Here is a 20,750-nt window from a genome sequence, read left to right on the forward strand (position 1 = left end):
ATGATAATCCTGAAGTAAATCAGTTCTGTTTTAAATATCTGTAACAAAATGCCTTACAATTATGATGCAGTAATGACGAAAATGCACTTTAGAAATTGACATACTGTTTTGATAAGGACACATTGAGACCAAACTGGGCCAAATGTGACCATTGGACTGAAATCAGTTTACCCATTGTAATGCCCTCCTTCTTTTTGTTTAAACTCATGTGAAATTGGGTTCATGCAGATAGAACCAAGATAATGAGATCAGAACCATAGAGGTCTGAAAATGACCCTCAGATTGCCTAAATTTAATCAGTGAGACGACACGGGACGGACAAACATTCTTCACTCTCACAACAATAAAATAGTTTTATTTTGGAAATAGTAAATCATAGATTTCAGACTGAAAATGCTGCAAAGAGGGAACACGGAGACTTTTGCCATCTTTTATTTTCTTCCACAGATTGTGTGGGACCCTGTACAGTTGTCGCCATGGCTCCACTCACCAGTTGCTTGGCAACTAACTCCTTGGAACTGATTCAGCTGCTCATGCCCTTGTAATTACAGCCTCTTTCACAGTGTTTAGCTAAAACAAAAACAACAATGGGATCGCATGAGAAATCACCTAATGAAGCTCGAATGCCACGATGCCTTGGAGTAATATTGGGCTTTACAAATCACACACGATACATCTCACTGTTGTTAAGACACATTCTGTCGGCTGCTACTTCATTTTTATCAAACCTGTTAATGGTTGTTTCTCTGATTATAAGCAAATTTGGTCATTTGGTGATTGTATCTCCAGTTTTCGGGGTCCAGAAACTGGTTCCTCAATCCAGATATTGGTGTCACCTCTTCGTTAGATGGCCGGGTGAGCGTCACGGAGGGGCGTCTCTGGGCTCGAGGAAGATTCAGTGAGTTCACGAACAGAACTGCAAGATAATTACACATCTGTGATAAGTTTAAAGTTGCCAAAAACTATGAGTAAGGGGTCAAATAACAAACAGAGCTGTCAAATGGTGAAATAACCCTTTTAACAACGGTTTCACTATTTACCAGCGTATTTACAGGTGATTTTTAAACGTGCATGTCTAACTTTACAAAAACATTGAAATTTATTTTACAGCTTTAATCTATTGAGTACAAAATATCCAGATTGAAAATACAAATTAATTGTATTTATTTCTTTTTGTCCTATGTTAAGGTTTCATTTCTTCAAGCAAAAAGTTGTCTGAATAAATGAAACATTATTCAAAAAAAGAAGACAAAGTGAACTTGCTAGAATTATTATTTTTATTCTGTTAAAAATCCTGTGGTGTTGTATTAAAAAAGTAAAAACCCTGTGATTGATTTATTTATTCATTCTACATTGTTATGTTGTTTTGTTACCTCTGCCAAGGAGGTAATGGCTTTTATTTATTTGTTTCTGGTAGAAAGTTTACGTCAAAAGTACTTAGCGGATTTTGATAAAAATTTTACTTAAAAATAGACCTCACGTCTTGTAAGATTCCATTAAAATTTTAGAGGGGCTCCAGATTAATGAATGTATTTCACTGCAGTTTTTCCAAAAAATGGGAGCACCACACATTTGAATCTTCTTTATCGTTATTAATTGGAATAGAATTTTCTTCCAAGCCATTAAAGTGTGAATGATATTTGGCTTAGCTCTTGTTTTGGGTATTTTTTTTTGTCATTTTTGTGTGTATTTGGAGTAATTTTGTGTATTTGTTTTGGGGCCACAGTTAGTTTTTTTAGGTTTAATTTTACAAACTGTTCATTCATTAGTTTGTCACAACATGGCCTATTCACTGAGAGAGATGTCCTCACCCAGGTTTGGTCTTGTGCACGTTGACTCTCTCTGGCTGGAGTCAGAAGAAGCCGACGTGCTCGCGGTGGAGCTGGACTTGATCGAATGGACCGACGGACTCGTCTTGGGTTTGGCCACGACTGCAGCTGATACTGAGTGGCTCCACTCTGCGTCACAAAGGTAAAAAAAAAAAACCCGTTCTGAAATAAAAGCTTTTCCTCATGAGAACTCTTGAGAAACCAACTTGGACAGATTTGTGAAAGTTGATGATTTTAACGGAAAAGTGCGACTGTTGTACCAGAATACTCATCCAGCCGAAAACGTCCAAAGCACAGGTGAATCCTCCACTGTCTCCTGACATTCTCCTTCATCAGACAGTGGAAGATGAAGATAAAAAGCCCTGGAATAAACAGAAAAATGCAAAACCGTCCACAGCTTTTTCTGAACCAGATTACAGTTTTGCCTTTTCATTCCAGTCTGGGATTAAAAATTTCTTGTGAGATCTAGAAGCAAACATGGGTGGTTACATCACTTCATGATAGAAAAGAAAGTAAAAGTCAAGGTGAAAATATTACATCATTTATGTTTTGTTTTTTTTCTTTTGAACTTGGACCACAAAGTAAGGTGCTGCATGAGAGCCTCACAAGACACAGGAAAATGCGCTCAATAAATAAAACCGCAAGTGCTAAATCCTCTAAGGTGTCAAACTGATAACTGACACACCTATTTATTAATAGTTTTTAATATATCAACTTGTGAGTTAGAGAAGTGCTCTTCCTTTCTTCCACGACTTTTAATGAATGTCATTGGAGCCTATGCAGAGCTGACGATTGGACACTCATTAGATCTTGATGCGTTAAAGTAAAGACATTGATTTATGCTTCTACTTAACCACAAACGGGCTCCACTGAGTTTAAAAGTCTCTTTTTTACAAGAATCCTGGCAATCTGAAATGAGCAGGACAGCAAACAAACACTCTTTTGTAGGAGCAGAACTGCACTATTAAATTTCAGTGGTAATTTATCCTATAATAATTTCATTTTGTTGTTTTATTGCGTTCAGGCCCATGTGTGTATATATCTTTTATTTTTTATTATGCTGATTTTATTTATCTGCTTCTGAAACTTTGGAAATTTCCCCTTGTTGGACTAATAAAGGTGATCGTATCTTTGTTTGTTTTTTATTTATTACTTGGTTAAGTTTATTGTTTTTTAAAAATTATAGTTTTCTCAAAAAAAAAAAAAAAAAAAAAACTTTCAATACATTAAAAATGCTGAAATTGTGTTGCTGGATCTTATTTCCAGTGTAAAATTATTTAATTTCCTGAATTACTTTAAATAAATAGTGTATTGTACACATTTGTTGGAACCATCGAACATTTTCTTACTTTATTTGTATTTAATGTTTTAACTTTTCACTGTGTTAAGTTGCTTTTGTCTTATATTTTTCTTAAATCCTCAAATTTCAAGGTATAGTCACGTGTTGTAAATTAACAGTTTTTGCAGTGCATGGATGTGACTGTGTCCATGTAAATAAATCTCTACCTTGCAGAGTATTGAGCACAGCAAACAGGTAGAGCAGGAAGATTCGAGCTGGTCCAAATGTAAAAAATCCTACAGTCCACGTCAGCCCGAGTAATAAAGTGATGCTCGTGACCCCCTTCAGGTCCTGCATCAGTCCACTATGGCTCCCTGCAGGGCTGTTTGCATGCATTTGGCGAATCTGCATAAGAACCACCACGAAGACCTGAGACGGGATTCAAAAGACAAATATTAATCTACCGCCCACTAATATTTATTTAAGAATCTCAATAAAATTGGTCGTGGTTTTTATTCAATGAGATTTACTGGAGTGGTTTAGTGGTTGTAATATTGTAATGTTCTGCCTGTTTTTGATGTATTGTTTTAACCTTAAACAGTATTTGAAATGATTTTTACCCCAATGTTGAAGAGACAGATTATCAAAGTGTAGGCGACCACAGACACGTAGAACGTCACATTGTCCTGGAGCCAACAGCTGAGGAGGAAAAAAGGGGACAAAAACCTCATCACTACATACAGTAAGGCAAAAAAAAACCTTTTATTTATTGTCATTTGATAGTATTACTTATTTAGTATTGTTTATTAATTTTCATCTTTCAGAGGTATCTAAGATACATCTTTTGCATATGCATTCATATATTTTACATGCTTGCATTGTGCAATCAACAGTAATTAATTTAAAGTATTTAACAACAAGGAAATGTGCAATGATAGTATTTGGGCATTGTGCAATGTCACAATTTTGATATTGTGCTGCACTTTAGCAATATTAGCATTGATCTTAGCATCCTAGTTATATTTGGTGCTTCTAGTCTTGTGTCTGGACAAAGTGTTAAGCTTGCATATTAAAAATTATATCTGCTGGTACTTTTATTGTTGTATTTTGATGCACTGTGTATTATTGCACTGTGCATTTCTTGGCCGGGGGACTAAAGTTGGACATAAGCTATTGCTATAATCTTTAACATTTACATAGTTTGGTTTATTAATGTCCAATGTCAATTTTTTATATAAATAAATCTAAAATCTGTGCAGCTTTCTGTAGTTTAACAAATATTACACTATTGTACATCATCACTGGACTTCAGGACTGAATTAGTAGCTTCAAAAATAAGTTTTTCCTTTTTTTTTAATTTTAAATGATCCATTTTTTAGTTTTATAAATTATGATTGTGTCTTTTGGAGGTTTTGACTGTATTTTGTGTGAAATGGGTTTAGTGTCATAGAAAAAGGATGGCATCACTTACAATTGGTCCGACTGGTCCAGTTGTGTAAAAGAGAAGCTGTCTGTGTTAACTTGACTACCGTACGCGTCTCTGTTCACACTTAGCACCAGAACGCAGATCACCAAAGGAATCCCTGATGGAAGAGTTCCACTATCAGCTTCTATCACTATATTCATCTGCTTTATTAAAGTAAAAATAATGAACTCACCCCATCCCAGAACACAAAACTTGAGGATGTACGAGGGCACATAAACGTTGAATACTTTAACCAGGGCGAAGTACATGTTAACGGCCTCTAATCCCATCCAGGTGAACGACGCCAACAGGAAGTAGTGCAGCAATGATGCTACAGCCACACATAGAGCGTGCAGACCCCAGGAGGACAGCCAGGAGTTGACCAGGAAGACCAGGTTCAAACCCAGCAGGGCCAGAGAGAGGTTGATGAGGATCTGAGAGGGATAGTCCCGACGAAGCTTGCTGAGGTGACGGAGATGAGAGAAGGTGAGAGATTAAGTGTCTTAAACAGCTTTAATGTATAATTTCAACAAGAGGTGAAATAGATTGTACAGCAGAACTGTTTTCTAAAGACAAAGAAGAGCTACAGTATATTAACTTGTTTAAATGCGTCTAAAAGCTGTAAAATCATATATTTTAGATTTATAAAGTGGACAGCTGAAATCAAACAGGCTGTGTATAAAAAAAACTCAGTGCGCTATTAGTCAGAGAGCTCAGGGTCTTACTCAAAAGCTGTGTACGTGAGGACTGTGATTCCCAAAAACAGAGATGAAACTCCACAGCCCACATACGTGATGATGGTCAGAATCTGCTCATTGAAAGGATCCAAAGAAGTCCTGGAGACATCCTACACACACACAGACACACACACACACACACACACAGAGTAACAAATAGAAAAACTTTGAAAGTTTGCCTTTGAGTAAATCTCTATACTTTAGACCAGTGGTTCCTTAACTTTTTGTGCCCAATGTACAAGTAAAAATCTGAAGGCACACCTATTGTGCAAAATAGCCTTTATAACACGTGTCATCACTCATATGTACAATATCTGTAAATGTGCATCATTATTTACTAATGCCAAATAAAATGTGACGGACAACTATATTACTCAAAATATTTATTAACGAAATATATTGAAAAAAAAATTAGGTATAAACTTTGCCTCTGTATTATGAAATGAGTACATACAAAGTAGGAAATGGGGGAGGAATTCGCGGGCCGTGCCCCCACATGCTGACCTACTGTGTCCCCACCCACCCACCGCACTCTTCCTACGCTATAAACAAGGGGAACATTTATTACTCAGAGATCTGATTGGCTATCGCAACTGACGGCGCGGACGGCGCCTGCTCTGTTGATTCACGTGACGTCACTCACATTGCTGTATCGCGAGATGGAGGGCAGGAAGTGAAGTAGCTTGAGAATCTGCCAACTGAAATAATCAAAATGCCCATGTTTTGTGTAGTTTACGGCTGATCCAATTGTTCTAGTCAAGTAAAGGAAAAAAGATTTTACCGAGTACCGAAGGTGTGAAATGTAAAAAGCTCACAGAACACCACCGTGAAAAGTGGATTTTAAACCTACGTCTGCAGTCGGGAGGAGCAGAGTCTGCTGATGCCCGTGTCTGCAGCGACCACTTTCATCAGAGGTATGTTGGCGAGCTAACTTTGCTTTTATGGCTGTGTTTATATAGCATTAGGTTGTTGTTAAATGCTCATTTACTATTATTTACCTTCTTTCTTTCACCCCTGCTGCACACTGTGCACACAGTAAAAGCTGAACACCCTAATGCTATTTCACTACATGTCATAAAGTGCTATTCAGTAGTAGTATTTATGTATGTGACAAACAAACCTCATGTATCCTTGACTGTCAGACTAACGTCGTCCCCCGCAGTTTCCTTAATACCCTACCATTTAATCTGCTCTTTATAGAAGCACAGAGTCAAAAACATCACCGCTGCTGTGGGCTGCTTCACACGGAACACAGTGAACTTATTCATTTAGGCTGTCAGTCAATGCTCACTGAGGGCTGTGATTGGAGGAAACCCTCCTCCCTCCTCTCAGCTTTTATAGGAGGGGCGGGGCCAACAGTGAAAGTTGATGATGCAGGGCAATCCAAAGAATCTGTCTCAGCCAATAGCAAAATTAAATTGTAATGGCCGGCATTCAACACTTAAAGGCCAGGATATGTGACATTTTATAACTAAATAAGCAAAATTTAAATACTTTTACTAAAATGTTAAAAGTTGGACTAGGATCAGTCAACAGCACTACTTAATACCCAAATAAATGTGTATTCAGCAGAAAAAAGTGGGTTTGGCGATTAGTTACTCTTTAAGTGCAAACTTGGGGGCATTAATGTTGAAATTGCTAATTTTCCTACCTAAAATCTGCAGCTTACTTGAGATCGAACTACTTTGTTTTGGCCCCTGAACTAAAATAAGTTTGACACCACTGCTTTAAACAAAGTGTTGTTGTGTTAGATCAGGGTTTCCTAAGCTGAGTCCTGGAGAGCTGCTGTCCTGCATGTTTTAGATGCCGCCCTGTTCCACCGCAGCTGATTGTAAAGGTTCGTTATCAGGCTTCCTGCACAGCTGCTTGATGACACCGTCATTAGCTTTAGGTGTGATGGAGCATGGAGAGACATCTAAAACATGTAGGATATCAGCTCTCTAGGACCAGACTTAGGCCTTTACCATGAATAAACGCTTTATGTTACAGAACAGACTGACTATTATCACAGTAACATAATGACCTGATGAAGTGAGTCCTATAAACTTCACTCCAATCTATTGGTGAGTGTAACTGTAGTTTGATCGCCCTCTGCTGGACACACATAGTTTTATCCTGCTGTTGCTTTTTATTCCTGCCATATCTGTACTGGTTTAGTGATAATACAGTTGTGTTATCAATGCTTCTTAGTTTGCATGTGATGTGGAGTCAAAGTGGATCAGTGGTTTACATACCAGAAGCACTCCAAAGTGTGTGAGGTGGTCACACAGGCAAGTTGTGGAGTCTGAGGAGCTGTTGAACTTCTGACAGCCGCGTCCATCCCAGCCTCCGTGTCCGTCTGCATGGAAACACTGACCTTCATTACCTCAGTTCACCCAGACCTCATCACTATTCATTTAAAAACACTTACAGTTTTTATTGAAGTCCCAGTACACACAGGAAACCTTCCTCTGAAGCTTCAACAGAAAGAAAAACTGTTACAAGACCTGGCTTAAAATAAAATATAGATTTAGACCAACTTACTAACACTTACTGTGTTTGGTTTGAGATGACGAAGTGTGACTTTGACTTTCTCAGAAAGGTCTTTGACTGGAGCGCTGGCATTAGTCACACTGGCTGACACCACAAAGGTGTTTAGGATCCACCCGTTTGGGTTTTTCTGATAAAATTCACAAAAAGTATTTAAAATGTTGTTGGCATAGGAGTCTATGTGCTGTCTTTGAGTGATCAGATGCTTTAACGTACCCCAAAGAGCACTGGGAGACCGTAGAACTGAAACTGGACTCTGGGTGGTTTGGAGTGCGGATCCCAATGTGGAAAGCTGTGCTGTAGGGCTGACGGCAGAGAGACGAAGGCTACTGTCTCGTTGAAGGGACTGCTGTTAATGTAAACCTACAACACAAACATATGATACAATATCAAGTTTATGGTGGTGAAGTCTTTAAATGAAAACACGAATGAAAATTATTCAGTTTTCATCTTTCAATCACAGAAAAAGTTAAGTCATTTTAAGCTTTTTGAATAAAAACAGTGTATCAATACATTTTAACTGTAATAACTTAAGTTTTAAAATCTGAACAAAAAGTTTTTACTAATAAACATCCAAACAGATGATTATTCTGTTCATTGAGTTTGATCTAACAACAACCACTATACAGAAATAACTCCTACACTTTTATTCCAATACATAAAATAAGTGCTGAAATATCAGCTATTTTAAAGGAACCATTATAGAGTTTTTACTTTATTTGTATTTTAATTTGTCTTTAATGTTTCAACTTTTTACTGTGTTAAGGTGTCTGTGTCTTTTACTAGTTTTTCTTAAATCCTCACACTTTAAAACCCTTTAAAAATTATTCCAGTGCATCTGGGACCTGTGCATGTCACAGCATGTTAAATAAATCAATTTAAAAAAAAAAAAACACACAAACACACACAGTAAAAAGGGTAACTGGGATTTTTTAAAGGTTGAATGTCATTGTGAACCGATGAGTTCTAAGGGAGGGTTTGAAAGCGACCCCATTTGTATATCGCAAATTTCTGGCAACCACAAATAATATTTTTGTATAATTACTTTTTTTTTTATCAAATTTGTTAACTTTGTTTATTATTTTTCTTTCTTTTTCTCATCTTTTTTAATTCTGCATTTTATTATCTATTTAAGTATAGAATACAGATGTTTAAGATTGTTTTAGTTTGAAAAAGTGATGATTTTTAATCAGTTATTTATTGACACATTCCAGATGACCCCATTTAAATTTCAGGCGACCCCACATGGGGTCACGAACCCAATGTTGAAACACAATAAGTTGAATTATTTAACCTTAAATGTTTCTTTAAATCTCTGCAGAATACCAGTATTCATCTCTATTTAATGTGGCAGCAGAAAAAGAGCAACATAACTTAGTTTATTTGTTGTCCATTTAATAATTAAAAGTCCCACGATTTGCGTGACTTTTCCAAACCTTGGGATTTGTTCCCGTCTGATCTGACGACACTCCAAATGTCAAACTCTCAAACTCTTCAGGAACTACGTCTACGGCTGAGACGGCGATGGCTGGAGCGAGCAGGGTGGAGGATCCGTTGTAGACGACCATCTCGTCTCCCACTGCTTCTGTGAGGTTGAGGATGCTGCAGCAGACGAAGAGGAGGTCAGATCACTCTGATGTCAGGTTGGTTTGTTTAACCTTTTTGTCCTTACGTGTTTATGAAAGGCACCAGGTTGCTGTCAGTTTTCACAATGTCTGATATGACGTTTATTAACGCCTGGCCCAGTATTTGTGACACTTCCCTGCATTCGATGATGTCCTCCAGCTTGGAGAGGAGCATGTTCAGCTCCTGGTAGTCGAGCATTGACTGGTTGCTCAGTAAATCCTTAATCATCTCCAGCATGTCCATGGCGTTATCTGGGAAATATCATGGAACAATTAGAAATTGAATTAGTCAAACACGAAGTGCATTAAAAAGAGGAAAAGGTTAGAAGATCATTGAATAACAAACATCATTACATTTTAGGGTGGATCCTTTATACTGCTATAGTGAGTTTTATTACAGTCGGTTTGGTAAACACAGCAGCAGCGATTTTATTTCCCACTATATTCATTTATTGTGCTTTGATCATGCAAACATCTGAGGGTTTTTATCAGCTCTAAATGAGAGCAAAGCTCAGGTATAATGAGCAGATAAGCAACTAAATCTGTTATAATGGGCAGACAAAACACAATTTCATTTTATAATTGTATTAATTTTTTTCATTTATATTTATCCTTGTTCCCACTGTTTATTTATTATCTTAGTGGCTCCTTTTATTAATACACTATCTTCCTTTCTTTGTATCTTGCACCATGAGTTGCCTCTTAATTTTGAATATATACTGAACAAAAATACAAATGCAACACTTTTGTTTTAGCTTCGATTTTTCATGAGCTAAACTCAAAGATCTAACACATTTTCTATATCCACAAAAGACCTATTTATCACAAATATATTTAAATCTGTGTTAGTGAGCACTTCTCCTTTGCAGAGATAATAAGCAGTTAGGGGTTAAGGGAGCTCCTCAACATCCCATAGCAACGGCCCGGGTGAGATTTGAACCGGCAACCCTCCGATTACATGCCCAGCGTATGCACAGGAGTGGACCAACATTCCACAGGCCACAATCAACAACCTGATCAACTCTATGTCAAGGAGACAAGGAGATGTGTTGCACTGCGTGAGGAAAATGATGGTCACACTCGATACTGGCTGGTTTTCTGAAGAACACCCCCCACCACCCCCAAGTAAAGCAAAACTGCACATTTCAGGGTGGCCTTTTATTGTGCCCACCCTGAGGCTCACCTGTGCAATAATCATGCTGTCTAATCAGCATCTGGATATGCCACACCTGTGAGGTGGGATGGATTATCTCTGCAAAGGAGAAGTTCTCACTAACATAGATTTAGACGCATTTGTGAACAACATTTGTGAGAAATAGGTCTGTGAGAAATGACAACTTAAAAGCAATTTAAAATAAAATAACATAAAGAAATAACAAAACAGTATCTAGCATCTTAGTTTACATTAACAAAAAGGTGTAGGAAGAAGTATAAACTTATCTAAGTTTCCGAACTTAAGTGTTAAAAAAGTATCAATTTACTAACAATTTGTTTATTCCGATTATAGTTTTCAATCAGTACAATTAAATAAAGAAGCAAGTGTGCAACAGACCTAAAGTGACTTTAATATGATCCAGATCAAGGATTGTTTCCACTATACGAGGGCAGTCCTCCATATCTGGATCCATCCAACGAGTACTTATACCCAGTTTGCTGTCAGAAAAAACATTACAACTGGTTTTTATTTTAAAAGAGATCAGCATGGACTGCTGATCCTTTGATATTTTTTTTAATGATCACACCTGTGTCTCTTTGTTGACTATAGTCTCTTACCATTGTCGGCTGGCTTTGCTACTTGCATTTTTGGGGCAGTCGTGAGTCACACTGCTCCCTCCGAGGGTCTCAGGCCACACAAACAAACCTCTCCTGGTCTGATGTGACTCTGCAGAGCACTTCGCCATCACTACGGACACGACACAAGAGAGCAAACACACACACACACACACACAGAGACAGCCATGTGTTGAACTTCAATCACTTATCTTCTTTTTGTTTTTTCACTGAACCTCACTCACATATGCGGCTTATCTCTATGCCTTCAGTTACTATGGAGACGGAGCCATTTTTGTAAGGCGCCATCAATAGCTGCCGTATCTGCTCCTCCATTTCCTGTGCGTTCAATGACGGCGTAATGACCTGGAGCTGGAAAACACAACCTTCTCTGCAAACAGTGAAGGAGGAACGTGACTTTATTGTTTTCTGGACACTAGTTTTTTTGTTTTTATTTTTGGTTGATCATTAGCGGGATCCCTTTGATCTGTACCTGGAAACTCTGTCAGTGAGCACCTGTGGAAGAAGGAAAGCGTGAGATATTCCCAGGCAGTTACATACACTGTGGTTAAGCATCACGTTAAAAGGCTTCTGCATTTGACAACTTTTGTCAACTGTTTCTCTCAGATCAGTTAGTTACGTATTTAAGTAAAAATGTTGTCAATGGCAATGTTGAAGAACAATCAGGGGTGTCAAACTCATTTTAGTTCAGGGGCAAAATGAGGACCAGTTTAATCTCAATTTCACATGGGAAAACCAGCAATTTCACCATAATGTACCTTAGTTTGCACTTCTGCATATAATTGATATTTTAAGTATGTAAGAAACCTATAATATTCAAGCAATAAATTACAGATTTCTTTTTAAATTTCCTTGATTTTGTACATATTTTTTTATTTAATCTTGGTAAATTTTATGGACTAATCTGAAGGAAATTGAAAGATTCTGAAAAAAGTTCTTTCAACATTTTAAGATGAAAAATTTTTTGTGATCATGTGACATATGCATTATATTGAGGAATGTCATTGAATTTGTATCATTGGAGGGGCCCAGATATCTACAAATGAATTATTTGGTCATTTACACAATAATTCATATTTTCTCTGTCATTTTTCCTTTCACACGCGGGCCAAATTGGATGCTCTAAAGGAGTGGTTCTCAACCTTTTCAGCCCACGACCCCCAAATAAAGGTGCCAGAGACCGGGGACCCCCACTGTGCCTGAAGGTGGTTGAACACAGACATGAACATTGAAGAACAGTCATGTGGAGACAGGGCCATCTATAAAACCGACAGTAAAAGTAGTAAAAAAGGGTTTAAAGTGTCAATATTTGAACAGTTAGTTTGAACTGGCAAATAATGGACATGACAAATCGTGACTATGGTTAAATTGACCAAAATAAGCATGAAATATAGTGAAAAGAGGATAAAAGTGACAATAATAGATCAACATGTGTGATAAAGTGGTGGAAAGGGTTTAAAAGTGCAGAAAATGTCTTGAAATTTTATGGCAAAGTGGCAGAAATGCTTTAAAAGGAGCAAAAATATGACAAGAAAAAGTGATGAAAATAGCTTAAAATATGACAAGTTTGGGCACAAATTGTTCAAAAAATATTCTTAGTTTCTTGAAGGTATCTGGCAACCCCCTCCCAGTATCTCCTGACCCCAAGGTTGAGAACCCCTGCTCTAAAGGGCCTGATTTGGCCCCCAGGCCTTGAGTTTGACACATGTGAATTTGAAACTACTATTAAATATGAGTGGATTCTTTAAAGGAAAATCTTACTTTGTGTGATGTGGTCTTTTTTGAGTACAGGTGTGAATGCTGTCTGCCAGAGAAAAGCACAAGCATTAATTGAGGCTAACTTTAGAGTAACTTTGTCAGAAAATGGGTGATCCGAGAAAGTGGCTGGTCTACCTTTTTGTTTTTGGGAGCAGCTCGAGGTCGAGCACCGTCATCTGGTCCCGTGGTAGCCGGTTGTCGAGCTGTGAGGAGCATTGTAGTTTGTTTTGTAGTTTGTTTTGCGTGTTACATGACGTTATGTGGCTTCTACGTTAAAGCAGTTAATTAGTGTGGGCGTGTGGCCTACCCAGGTGGAGATGCTTTCCTCTGTGTCAACACTTCCTTTTAGGGTCACGTTTATTCTCACCTCAAAGTATAAATCTGCAGAGATAACAGTCCGATTGAAGCCAGTATCAAACTCTCATGTTGCAGCTGTTGAATGAACAAACTGACCAGCGATGTGCACAGAGCTCGTTACAATTGCAGAAGAAGTTGTGGTGACCCTCTGGGTCAGAGTTTCAGGCGTAGGTGTTGGATTAGAAGCTGGAGCGAAGGTGGAGGGTGTAGAAGTCATGGGATGTGTTGATGGGTCAGCGGTGGTGGCTGGGACACTTTCTAAAATAAAAAAAAAAAGCATTAAACATTGTTTTTCACACATTTAGCAAACATAATAATCTACTGTGTGTTTGTGAGGAACAGTTTCACACCAACAGGCTTTGTACGGATGCTCTCTTCTTGTGATATCAGAGAAAGGTTTCCCACGTTGTAGGGTTTGCAAAGTTTGGTATAGACTAAAGCCTGCACCGCTGCTACATTTACAGCAGGATCGACTCTCAAAAACACCCAGGAAGAAAACCTTCAGGAGAGAGAGAGCGTTATCCCAGCCTTTACTCTCATCTTAAACTGGAGAGACTGGAGTCTGTGATGTTGTTGTAAACAGTGTTTAGAAACCACTAAACTTGCATATTTGTTACCTGTCAATGATGGGGGTCGCCCTCCCCGTCTAAAGCATAAAACACACAATATTTAGAAATGCAACTTTCTCCTAGACCAGTGTTTCCCAAACTCCCTCCCATGTATCCCTTAGCCTTTATTTCTTATCACATGTACCCCTTAGCCTTTATTTCTTATCACATGTACCCCTTAGCCTTTATTTCTTATCACATGTACCCCTTAGCCTTTATTTCTTATCACATGTACCCCTTAGCCTTTATTTCTTATCACATGTACCCCTTAGCCTTTATTTCTTATCACATGTACCCCTTAGCCTTTATTTCTTATCACATGTACCCCTTAGCTCATGTAATACATTATTTATTTGTGTCTGCAGGCTATTATTATTGATGGATGATAAAAAAAATAAATAAACTGACAAATGTTTTCGTGTACCTCCTGAGAGGTGTTCAAGTACCCCTAGGGGTACATGTACCTCAGTTTGGGAACCACTGTCCTATTTTCTAAATATTTCATTACATTTAATTCCACACAGAATATATACTATATATGTTGAATCCAGCTAGACTTTGCTGCTCACCAGTCGGTCTTCATGTAATCTCTTTACTTGGTCGTGTGCATCAAAACTACATAAAACATCAAACAAAAAGAATGAGTTAGTCAGTGGTTGATATAGTTTCTCTCTCACTAGTATAGATGTGACCAAAAAGAAAAAAAAATACTTATCAATCTTTTCTTACCGGTTTACTTCATATACAGTCAATGTGTGAACACTGAAGTGAGATGGCAGCACATGTGTGAACTGAGAGCAACAAACAAATGCAATATTTAGTATCAAGTACGGTACTAATACAAAATACTGTTAATTGTTTAATTTTGGTGTGTAAATATATTTAAAATGCTTTGGGTTAAAACAAAAAAAGGAAGTAGATAAACAGATTTTAAAAATATGGCTTTTAGGGTAAATATCTTTGGAAACATACAAAACTTAAGTACATTTATTTTAATGGCGCAAATTACAACAATGGTCATCTCCAAGTGCTATCGAAAATTAATTTAGAATTCTTTAAAAAGAAAATGTAGATAAAATGTGTTTACCAAGTTAAGTGCCATTTCTTTGGCTGTAGAGAGATCAGTATTTGTCTCGTCGTGACGCAGAATGGCAAACACCAGCCTCACTTGAAATAAGGACCACTCTGCCAAAGGAATTAAAAATAAACATGTTGCATATTTGCATTTATATGTAACAAATGTAACTTGCACGACAAAAAGTGTGTTTGTTTTTTAATATACTTTTAAATCAATATTTTTATATGTTCAAACTGATTAAATTGATAAAATTCAGTTTTAAAACCTCCAGCAGAACCAGATTCATACAGATTTCACAAAGTTCGGCTGGAACAAGCTTGTACCTTATTACCATAAATGTAACACTTCCTCCATGTCATTGTATTTCTCACAGTATTTATTTATACCTTTACAGTCCTAATGAGAATATTGCACACTGAATTACACGTCATAAAATCTCTTTATTTGATTTACGTAATCCACTGGATGTTTTTGGTTTGCATTGCAAACAAAAGCCGACAACATGGATGATTGATGCTCCCAGTCTGATTGTAATCAATCACCAAAGGCATGGTTATATTTACCCAACAGTGAAAAGGACAGGTGGTCATTGGATAGTGTGAGAGATGAGGGCTGTAAACCCAAAGGCTGCCTCAGAGCCTGGATAAAAAGCTACAAAACATTGGTGATGAAAATGACACCGTTTGCGACATGAAGGTGAATCAATTGTGGAAACACTGATGGAGGCAGAGTGAGAACAAAAGGTCGCTGAAAGTAAATAAAGAGCTGATTAAACATGAGACACAGGACACTGACCACACTGGAGGCTGGGATCAGGGATGGGAGCGCAGGGCCTTGTGTCCCAGGTTTGTGATTCCCACGTTATCAGGTTCCCCTCGATGCAGTTCTTTGATGATATTTCCTCTTCAGTGCGCTCCGTCCACCACATCCGAAACAAGGACACTTTCCCCAACATTTTAGAGTTTGGAAGGACTTGAATATTCCCACTGTTGATGGAGTGTCCAGCACCGAGAGTGAGTGTTCCATTCGGGGCAATTGGGCTTCGCAATGAAGGAGTCGAAGAAGCGTCTGGATCAATAAAGGAGTGAAAGTTTGAACTTAAATCAAAGACTTTGATGTTAACTAAGGGTGTAAGAAAAAATTTTATTTGGTGATGTATCGCGATATTTCATTGCACGAGTATCGTATCAATCCAAAAAAAATGTCCATATCGATATTTTTAATCATGTTTTTTAACGAAATCATGGTCACGGTTTAAATGAAAAGACTTTAAATGTACGGGAAGTTTAATCCCATTCCCACGTGTTTACTCCGTCAGTTTGTCACTAAACTCACCTGTTTTGAGATTCTTTGGTTTTCCATTGACGTAAAGCACAGGCCTGCCTGTTTTCTGTGACCAGGTGACACAGAGCGAGGACCAATCCAACAGATTAATGTCATTCTGCTCCGTTTTCCATTGCTCACCAAACACCAAGACCATCAAATGGCCGTCTCTCCCCCCCAAACCCAGCTCAGCGTGCTGCTTCTCAGGGTGACGGTACATGAAGGCCGTCCAAGGTGAGTCACCCCAGTCCTGCACACAGCGATGACATCATGAATCACAGAAACAACTTAGGCAGGCAGTTACTGTATACAATGAAGAAATTAGCTATTTTTTATAGAAATGTAGTAAATAAACACATCAAAAGCTGTCACATTTTTATAAGGAGATAAAACAATAAATAATAACTAAACATGCATTTCAATGCTTTGAATATAATTGGAAAGATTTGATTAGAGATCCACTCTGTAACCAATGTGTGTTTTAAAGAGGTGAACAATTTCTGTGGGAATTTTGGGAATATTAAAAAATATGAACTTTTATTATTTATATTATCTAAAATATATTTTTCCAGCTACACTATATATTTAACATTTCTGTTAAAATCAAACCTTCAAGTTTGTAAAATCCCAGGTTTTTTTTGTTATTTCCTATGGAAAGTTTCGAACTTCGATAATTCCCAGAATTTTGTTAATTTATGTTAAAGTTTCATTTATTCAGACAACTAGTTTCAGGAACCCAGAAAGAACTCATAAGGACACAAAAAAGCGATCAGTAGATGCCTCTGAGGAAGACTGACCGTTGACGGTCGAAACATGTCAGGAGATCAAAGTCAATTTCCTGGAAGTAGTTGTCTGAATAAAGAAAACCTCAACATATTATTTCAGAAACAAAGACAAAATAAACTTGCCTGAATTGCCTAGTTGAAATAATTTTAGTTTTTTTAATATATTTATTTGCATGGATGCAAATATTTATGATTAGGTATAATATAGTTATTTAGAACTACTCCTAATTTCCAATTAATTCCAATAAATATTACCATGTTAAAAAATTTCCCAATATCTTGAGTTTAAGGTTCCTGTAGAAATGTACTGGAAATTTTGCTCCCTTTGCAAACTAGTTTTATCAAAGGTCAAGATTTTTTTTTTTTTTTTTTTAAAGTTTTCCTGACATTAGAAGGTCAGTGTTTACATTTCATAGCTTTAAGACAGGGGTGTCTAAAGTTTGTGCAAAGAGGGCCAGATTTGGCGAGGTGAAAATGTGTCGGGGGGCCAACCATTCACCCTGAAATTATTTGAACCATTAACATCAAATGCAAATAATCTATTTTATTTTTTTATCGCAAATGGCAAAATGGCACACTTCTCATGTATTCACGCTGAAAACAAATCTAAACCTTTCATATGTGAAGACCACAAAAAACGAAGAAAAAAAAAAAAACTTTCTGGAATATTAAACATATCGACGTTCATGTGCAACATTACAAATTATTCACTATGAAATGCTCACAGTAAACGTCTAAATTTAAAACACTAACAATTATCTTATTCAGATGTTTCATTCAGTGAAATATAACATTTTTGTTTTTTTTTTTACTTTTTTACTGTGGTCAATTGTGGGCCGCATTGTACTGATTTCATGACAGAGGCTGCGGGCCAATGGAATTTTGAACACGGGCCGCAATTGGCCCCCGGGCCGGACTTTGGACATGCCTGCTTTAAGAGCGTCGTTGGTGTACAAAGTGATATGCCCAAGGTCTAATCATCAGAATATTCTGTATAAAATGACAATTATTAATTATACCGTTCTATTTGTCAATAATTCTAAATGATTAAAAGCTCTTTTCCACTTCTGCGTTAGAAAGAAGTTAGAAGCATCACTACCTGGAGCTTCAGGCTGAGGCAGACGGTGGTTTGGTCCAGAGCAGGAAGAGAAAACTCAGGCTTTAGCTCCCAGTGTGAGCATCCTTCCCTGGTGAAGTCAGCTACAGTCCCCCAAGGACTGTGCCAAGGAACTGACAACACCAAGCAGATGATTAATAGAAAAGCTTTTCTCCAAAAACATCTCATTTATCTCTAATCTGTTGGATGAACGAATGGTAGAGTTGACCTTAACCTCTCTTTAAAACAAACAGAAGAGCACCAAATTATCCAGATCTAAATAATCAGATTTTTATTGGTCAGATTATTTGTATCTTGATTCCTTAAAACTAATCGTCGTTTTCCTTGAAAAATGAGGAGGCGAAGGCTTCAATTTACTGCTTCATAACACCACCAACCTTTGAACGTTTCATCCTTTATAACAGATCTGCTGCCATTATAAATCGGTGTCGTCTCAGTGTTTAACTACTCAGTGGTATTTGTTTTAGATATTTCTCACAGTTACACACATTTATTAACAGCACAATGGCATCACATGCATTAGACATCCTGAACAGGTGTTTATGAAGTCAGATAATGTTCATTTATATAGTTTTTGTTCTGCTTTTGTGTATTTGTCCCACCTATCTCTGTTGTTAGAGCTGGACCGCTCAGCAGACACACAACAGTAAACACGTTCAGACACTTTAGAAGGCGACTCATTCTCAGTCTGAAAATTCCAAACGAGCAAGTGAATTAAAGTCCATGTGTTAGTCACATTTAAAAAAAAAAATGCAAAATATGACTATGTAAGTTAAATTGAGTATAAATATGTCTATATAATAATGATAGATCCATATAATTCAAAGTGAACATGAGAAGAAGTAGCACTCACCCTCTCAGCAGCAGCTTCACTCACTTCTGCAGGGATGGAGACAGAAAGCACTCTTTAACCCGCCGTCATAAGCAGAGACTGAACTAGTGTTTGCTGTGTGGTGACGAGCTTCGTCTGCCTCGTGTGTGTGTGTGCGTGTGCGCGTCCGTGCGTGCACAAATTGAAAGTTCAATTCCCATTAAGTCAGTGAAAGTTTAGAGGTGAAAAGGTGAAACTAAACTGAATCTCTGAAACTTAAATGTGTGAATAATCCATCATCGTGGATTTTTGTCATTTGTTTGACGTGATTAATTTTACTCTCATGCTTGATTTCTCTTGTGTTAAAATTACAGTTTGCTTATTACATGCAATTATTTAATAAAAGTAACTGATATGACCACTGAGGGCTCCACTGTGTTAGAGTAACTTAATAGAGAACTTGAATCAATTAACTTTTTATTTCTTTTTTCCGAACATGAATATTATTTTTTTAAATACGAGAAAATCAAAACAAATAACAAATTATACACAAGTTTGAAAAAGGAAAACTTAACAGCAGATGGCAGCAAAACAGCACTGATGTCTGTCCGGGAAGAACTGCTGTTAAAGGCATTTTTATTTTATTTTTTTTGTCAGACATTGAGTGCAGTGTTAAACAATGACAATTATTTTCTTTTTTTTTTTTTTTGGAAAAGGGAAGATAAATCAGCGTGCTTCCTTTCAGTCTGCAGCTTCAGAACAACAGAGTTTAGTTTAGTTTAGTTGTAGAGTCTCTTTTACACATAAGTTGAACTTTTGGTAATTGTAAAATAATCTATGGATCTTAAATAGTTTTATTCAACAGGAAAAACACTTTTATGTTCGATTCCAAATACTTTCTTTCCATAACATCACAAAGCTAATAATACAGACAATCCCATGACATTTGGAACTGTACAGGACAGATGGAAATGATTCCTCTTTCTGTGTTCCCGTAACTCTAGCCATAGTAGCAATAAGTACAAAAACTAATAGACTCATTAGATGTAATAATTAAATTCTATAAAATCGAAATGATAAAAACACATTTGGCTCATTTGCAACAATAACAGAGCTACATTCAAACACATAAAAACACAGAATTCAACATTTATGACACACTTTGACTTCTTATGTAAATTGCAACATGGAAAATTACTTTTCTTCTTTAAATGTCACTGCTGTATTAAATTATCAAAACAACTGTAAAAGCACATTTATTGTTTGAGTCACAGAGAGGGAAAGGATGGATTTACTGGATTCCAGGATCCAGATGTGTGGTGGGGTGAAAGTGAGAGGTGTAAGTGGGCTAAGGTGAACCCCCACCTCCGTATGAGGGTTTCATCTGGTCCTTCATCAGAATGTTTATTGACATTAACACATACACAGACTTCTCTATCCTTGTACCATTATATGCTTTTGTGACCCCAAATCTTCTCATTATGAGACTAATGAAGCATTATTTTAAAATAAAATTAAAACTAAAGGGGTTGCCCACAAATATAATTAACAGCAAATGTATAAATAGAGGCTGTGAGCGCTTCTTTAGCCTGCTAAAGCAACCCTACTGAACATTTAAATAAATAATTCCATAAGAATAATACTTCCTGCAGGGTGGT

At 37.2% G+C, this 20,750-nt stretch overlaps 1 protein-coding gene across 3 annotated transcripts; it reads right to left on the reverse strand.

Annotated features, from left to right (window-relative positions):
• Positions 1 to 596: 596 nt before the first annotated feature.
• Positions 597 to 19,247, reverse strand: LOC114475855 (adhesion G-protein coupled receptor G4-like). 3 transcript variants are annotated; one of them, XM_028466997.1, is made up of 32 exons: positions 19,135 to 19,247; positions 18,884 to 18,969; positions 18,264 to 18,394; positions 16,392 to 16,629; positions 15,852 to 16,124; positions 15,066 to 15,163; positions 14,708 to 14,769; positions 14,548 to 14,593; positions 13,988 to 14,016; positions 13,721 to 13,869; positions 13,467 to 13,628; positions 13,321 to 13,394; positions 13,149 to 13,216; positions 13,017 to 13,059; positions 11,728 to 11,750; positions 11,480 to 11,625; positions 11,238 to 11,367; positions 11,017 to 11,117; positions 9,512 to 9,716; positions 9,276 to 9,441; positions 8,056 to 8,202; positions 7,844 to 7,969; positions 7,721 to 7,766; positions 7,545 to 7,648; positions 5,299 to 5,420; positions 4,767 to 5,035; positions 4,580 to 4,691; positions 3,729 to 3,807; positions 3,336 to 3,537; positions 2,090 to 2,191; positions 1,812 to 1,958; positions 597 to 916 (listed from the first exon to the last, which is right to left on the reverse strand). In XM_028466997.1, the coding sequence occupies exons 2-32, from the start codon at positions 18,960 to 18,962 to the stop codon at positions 732 to 734; spliced, it is 3,864 nt and encodes a 1,287-aa protein (XP_028322798.1). In that variant the 5' UTR covers positions 18,963 to 18,969; positions 19,135 to 19,247; the 3' UTR covers positions 597 to 731. The 3 variants fall into 3 exon arrangements, with proteins under 3 accessions (XP_028322798.1, XP_028322799.1, XP_028322800.1); XM_028466998.1 differs by lacking the exon at positions 2,090 to 2,191; XM_028466999.1 differs by lacking the exons at positions 16,392 to 16,629; positions 18,264 to 18,394; positions 18,884 to 18,969 and having other exon boundaries at positions 19,135 to 19,149.
• Between the last annotated feature and the right edge of the window lie 1,503 nt (positions 19,248 to 20,750).

Source organism: Gouania willdenowi, chromosome 14, assembly GCF_900634775.1.
Source record: "Gouania willdenowi chromosome 14, fGouWil2.1, whole genome shotgun sequence".
Taxonomy (NCBI): domain Eukaryota; kingdom Metazoa; phylum Chordata; class Actinopteri; order Blenniiformes; family Gobiesocidae; genus Gouania; species Gouania willdenowi.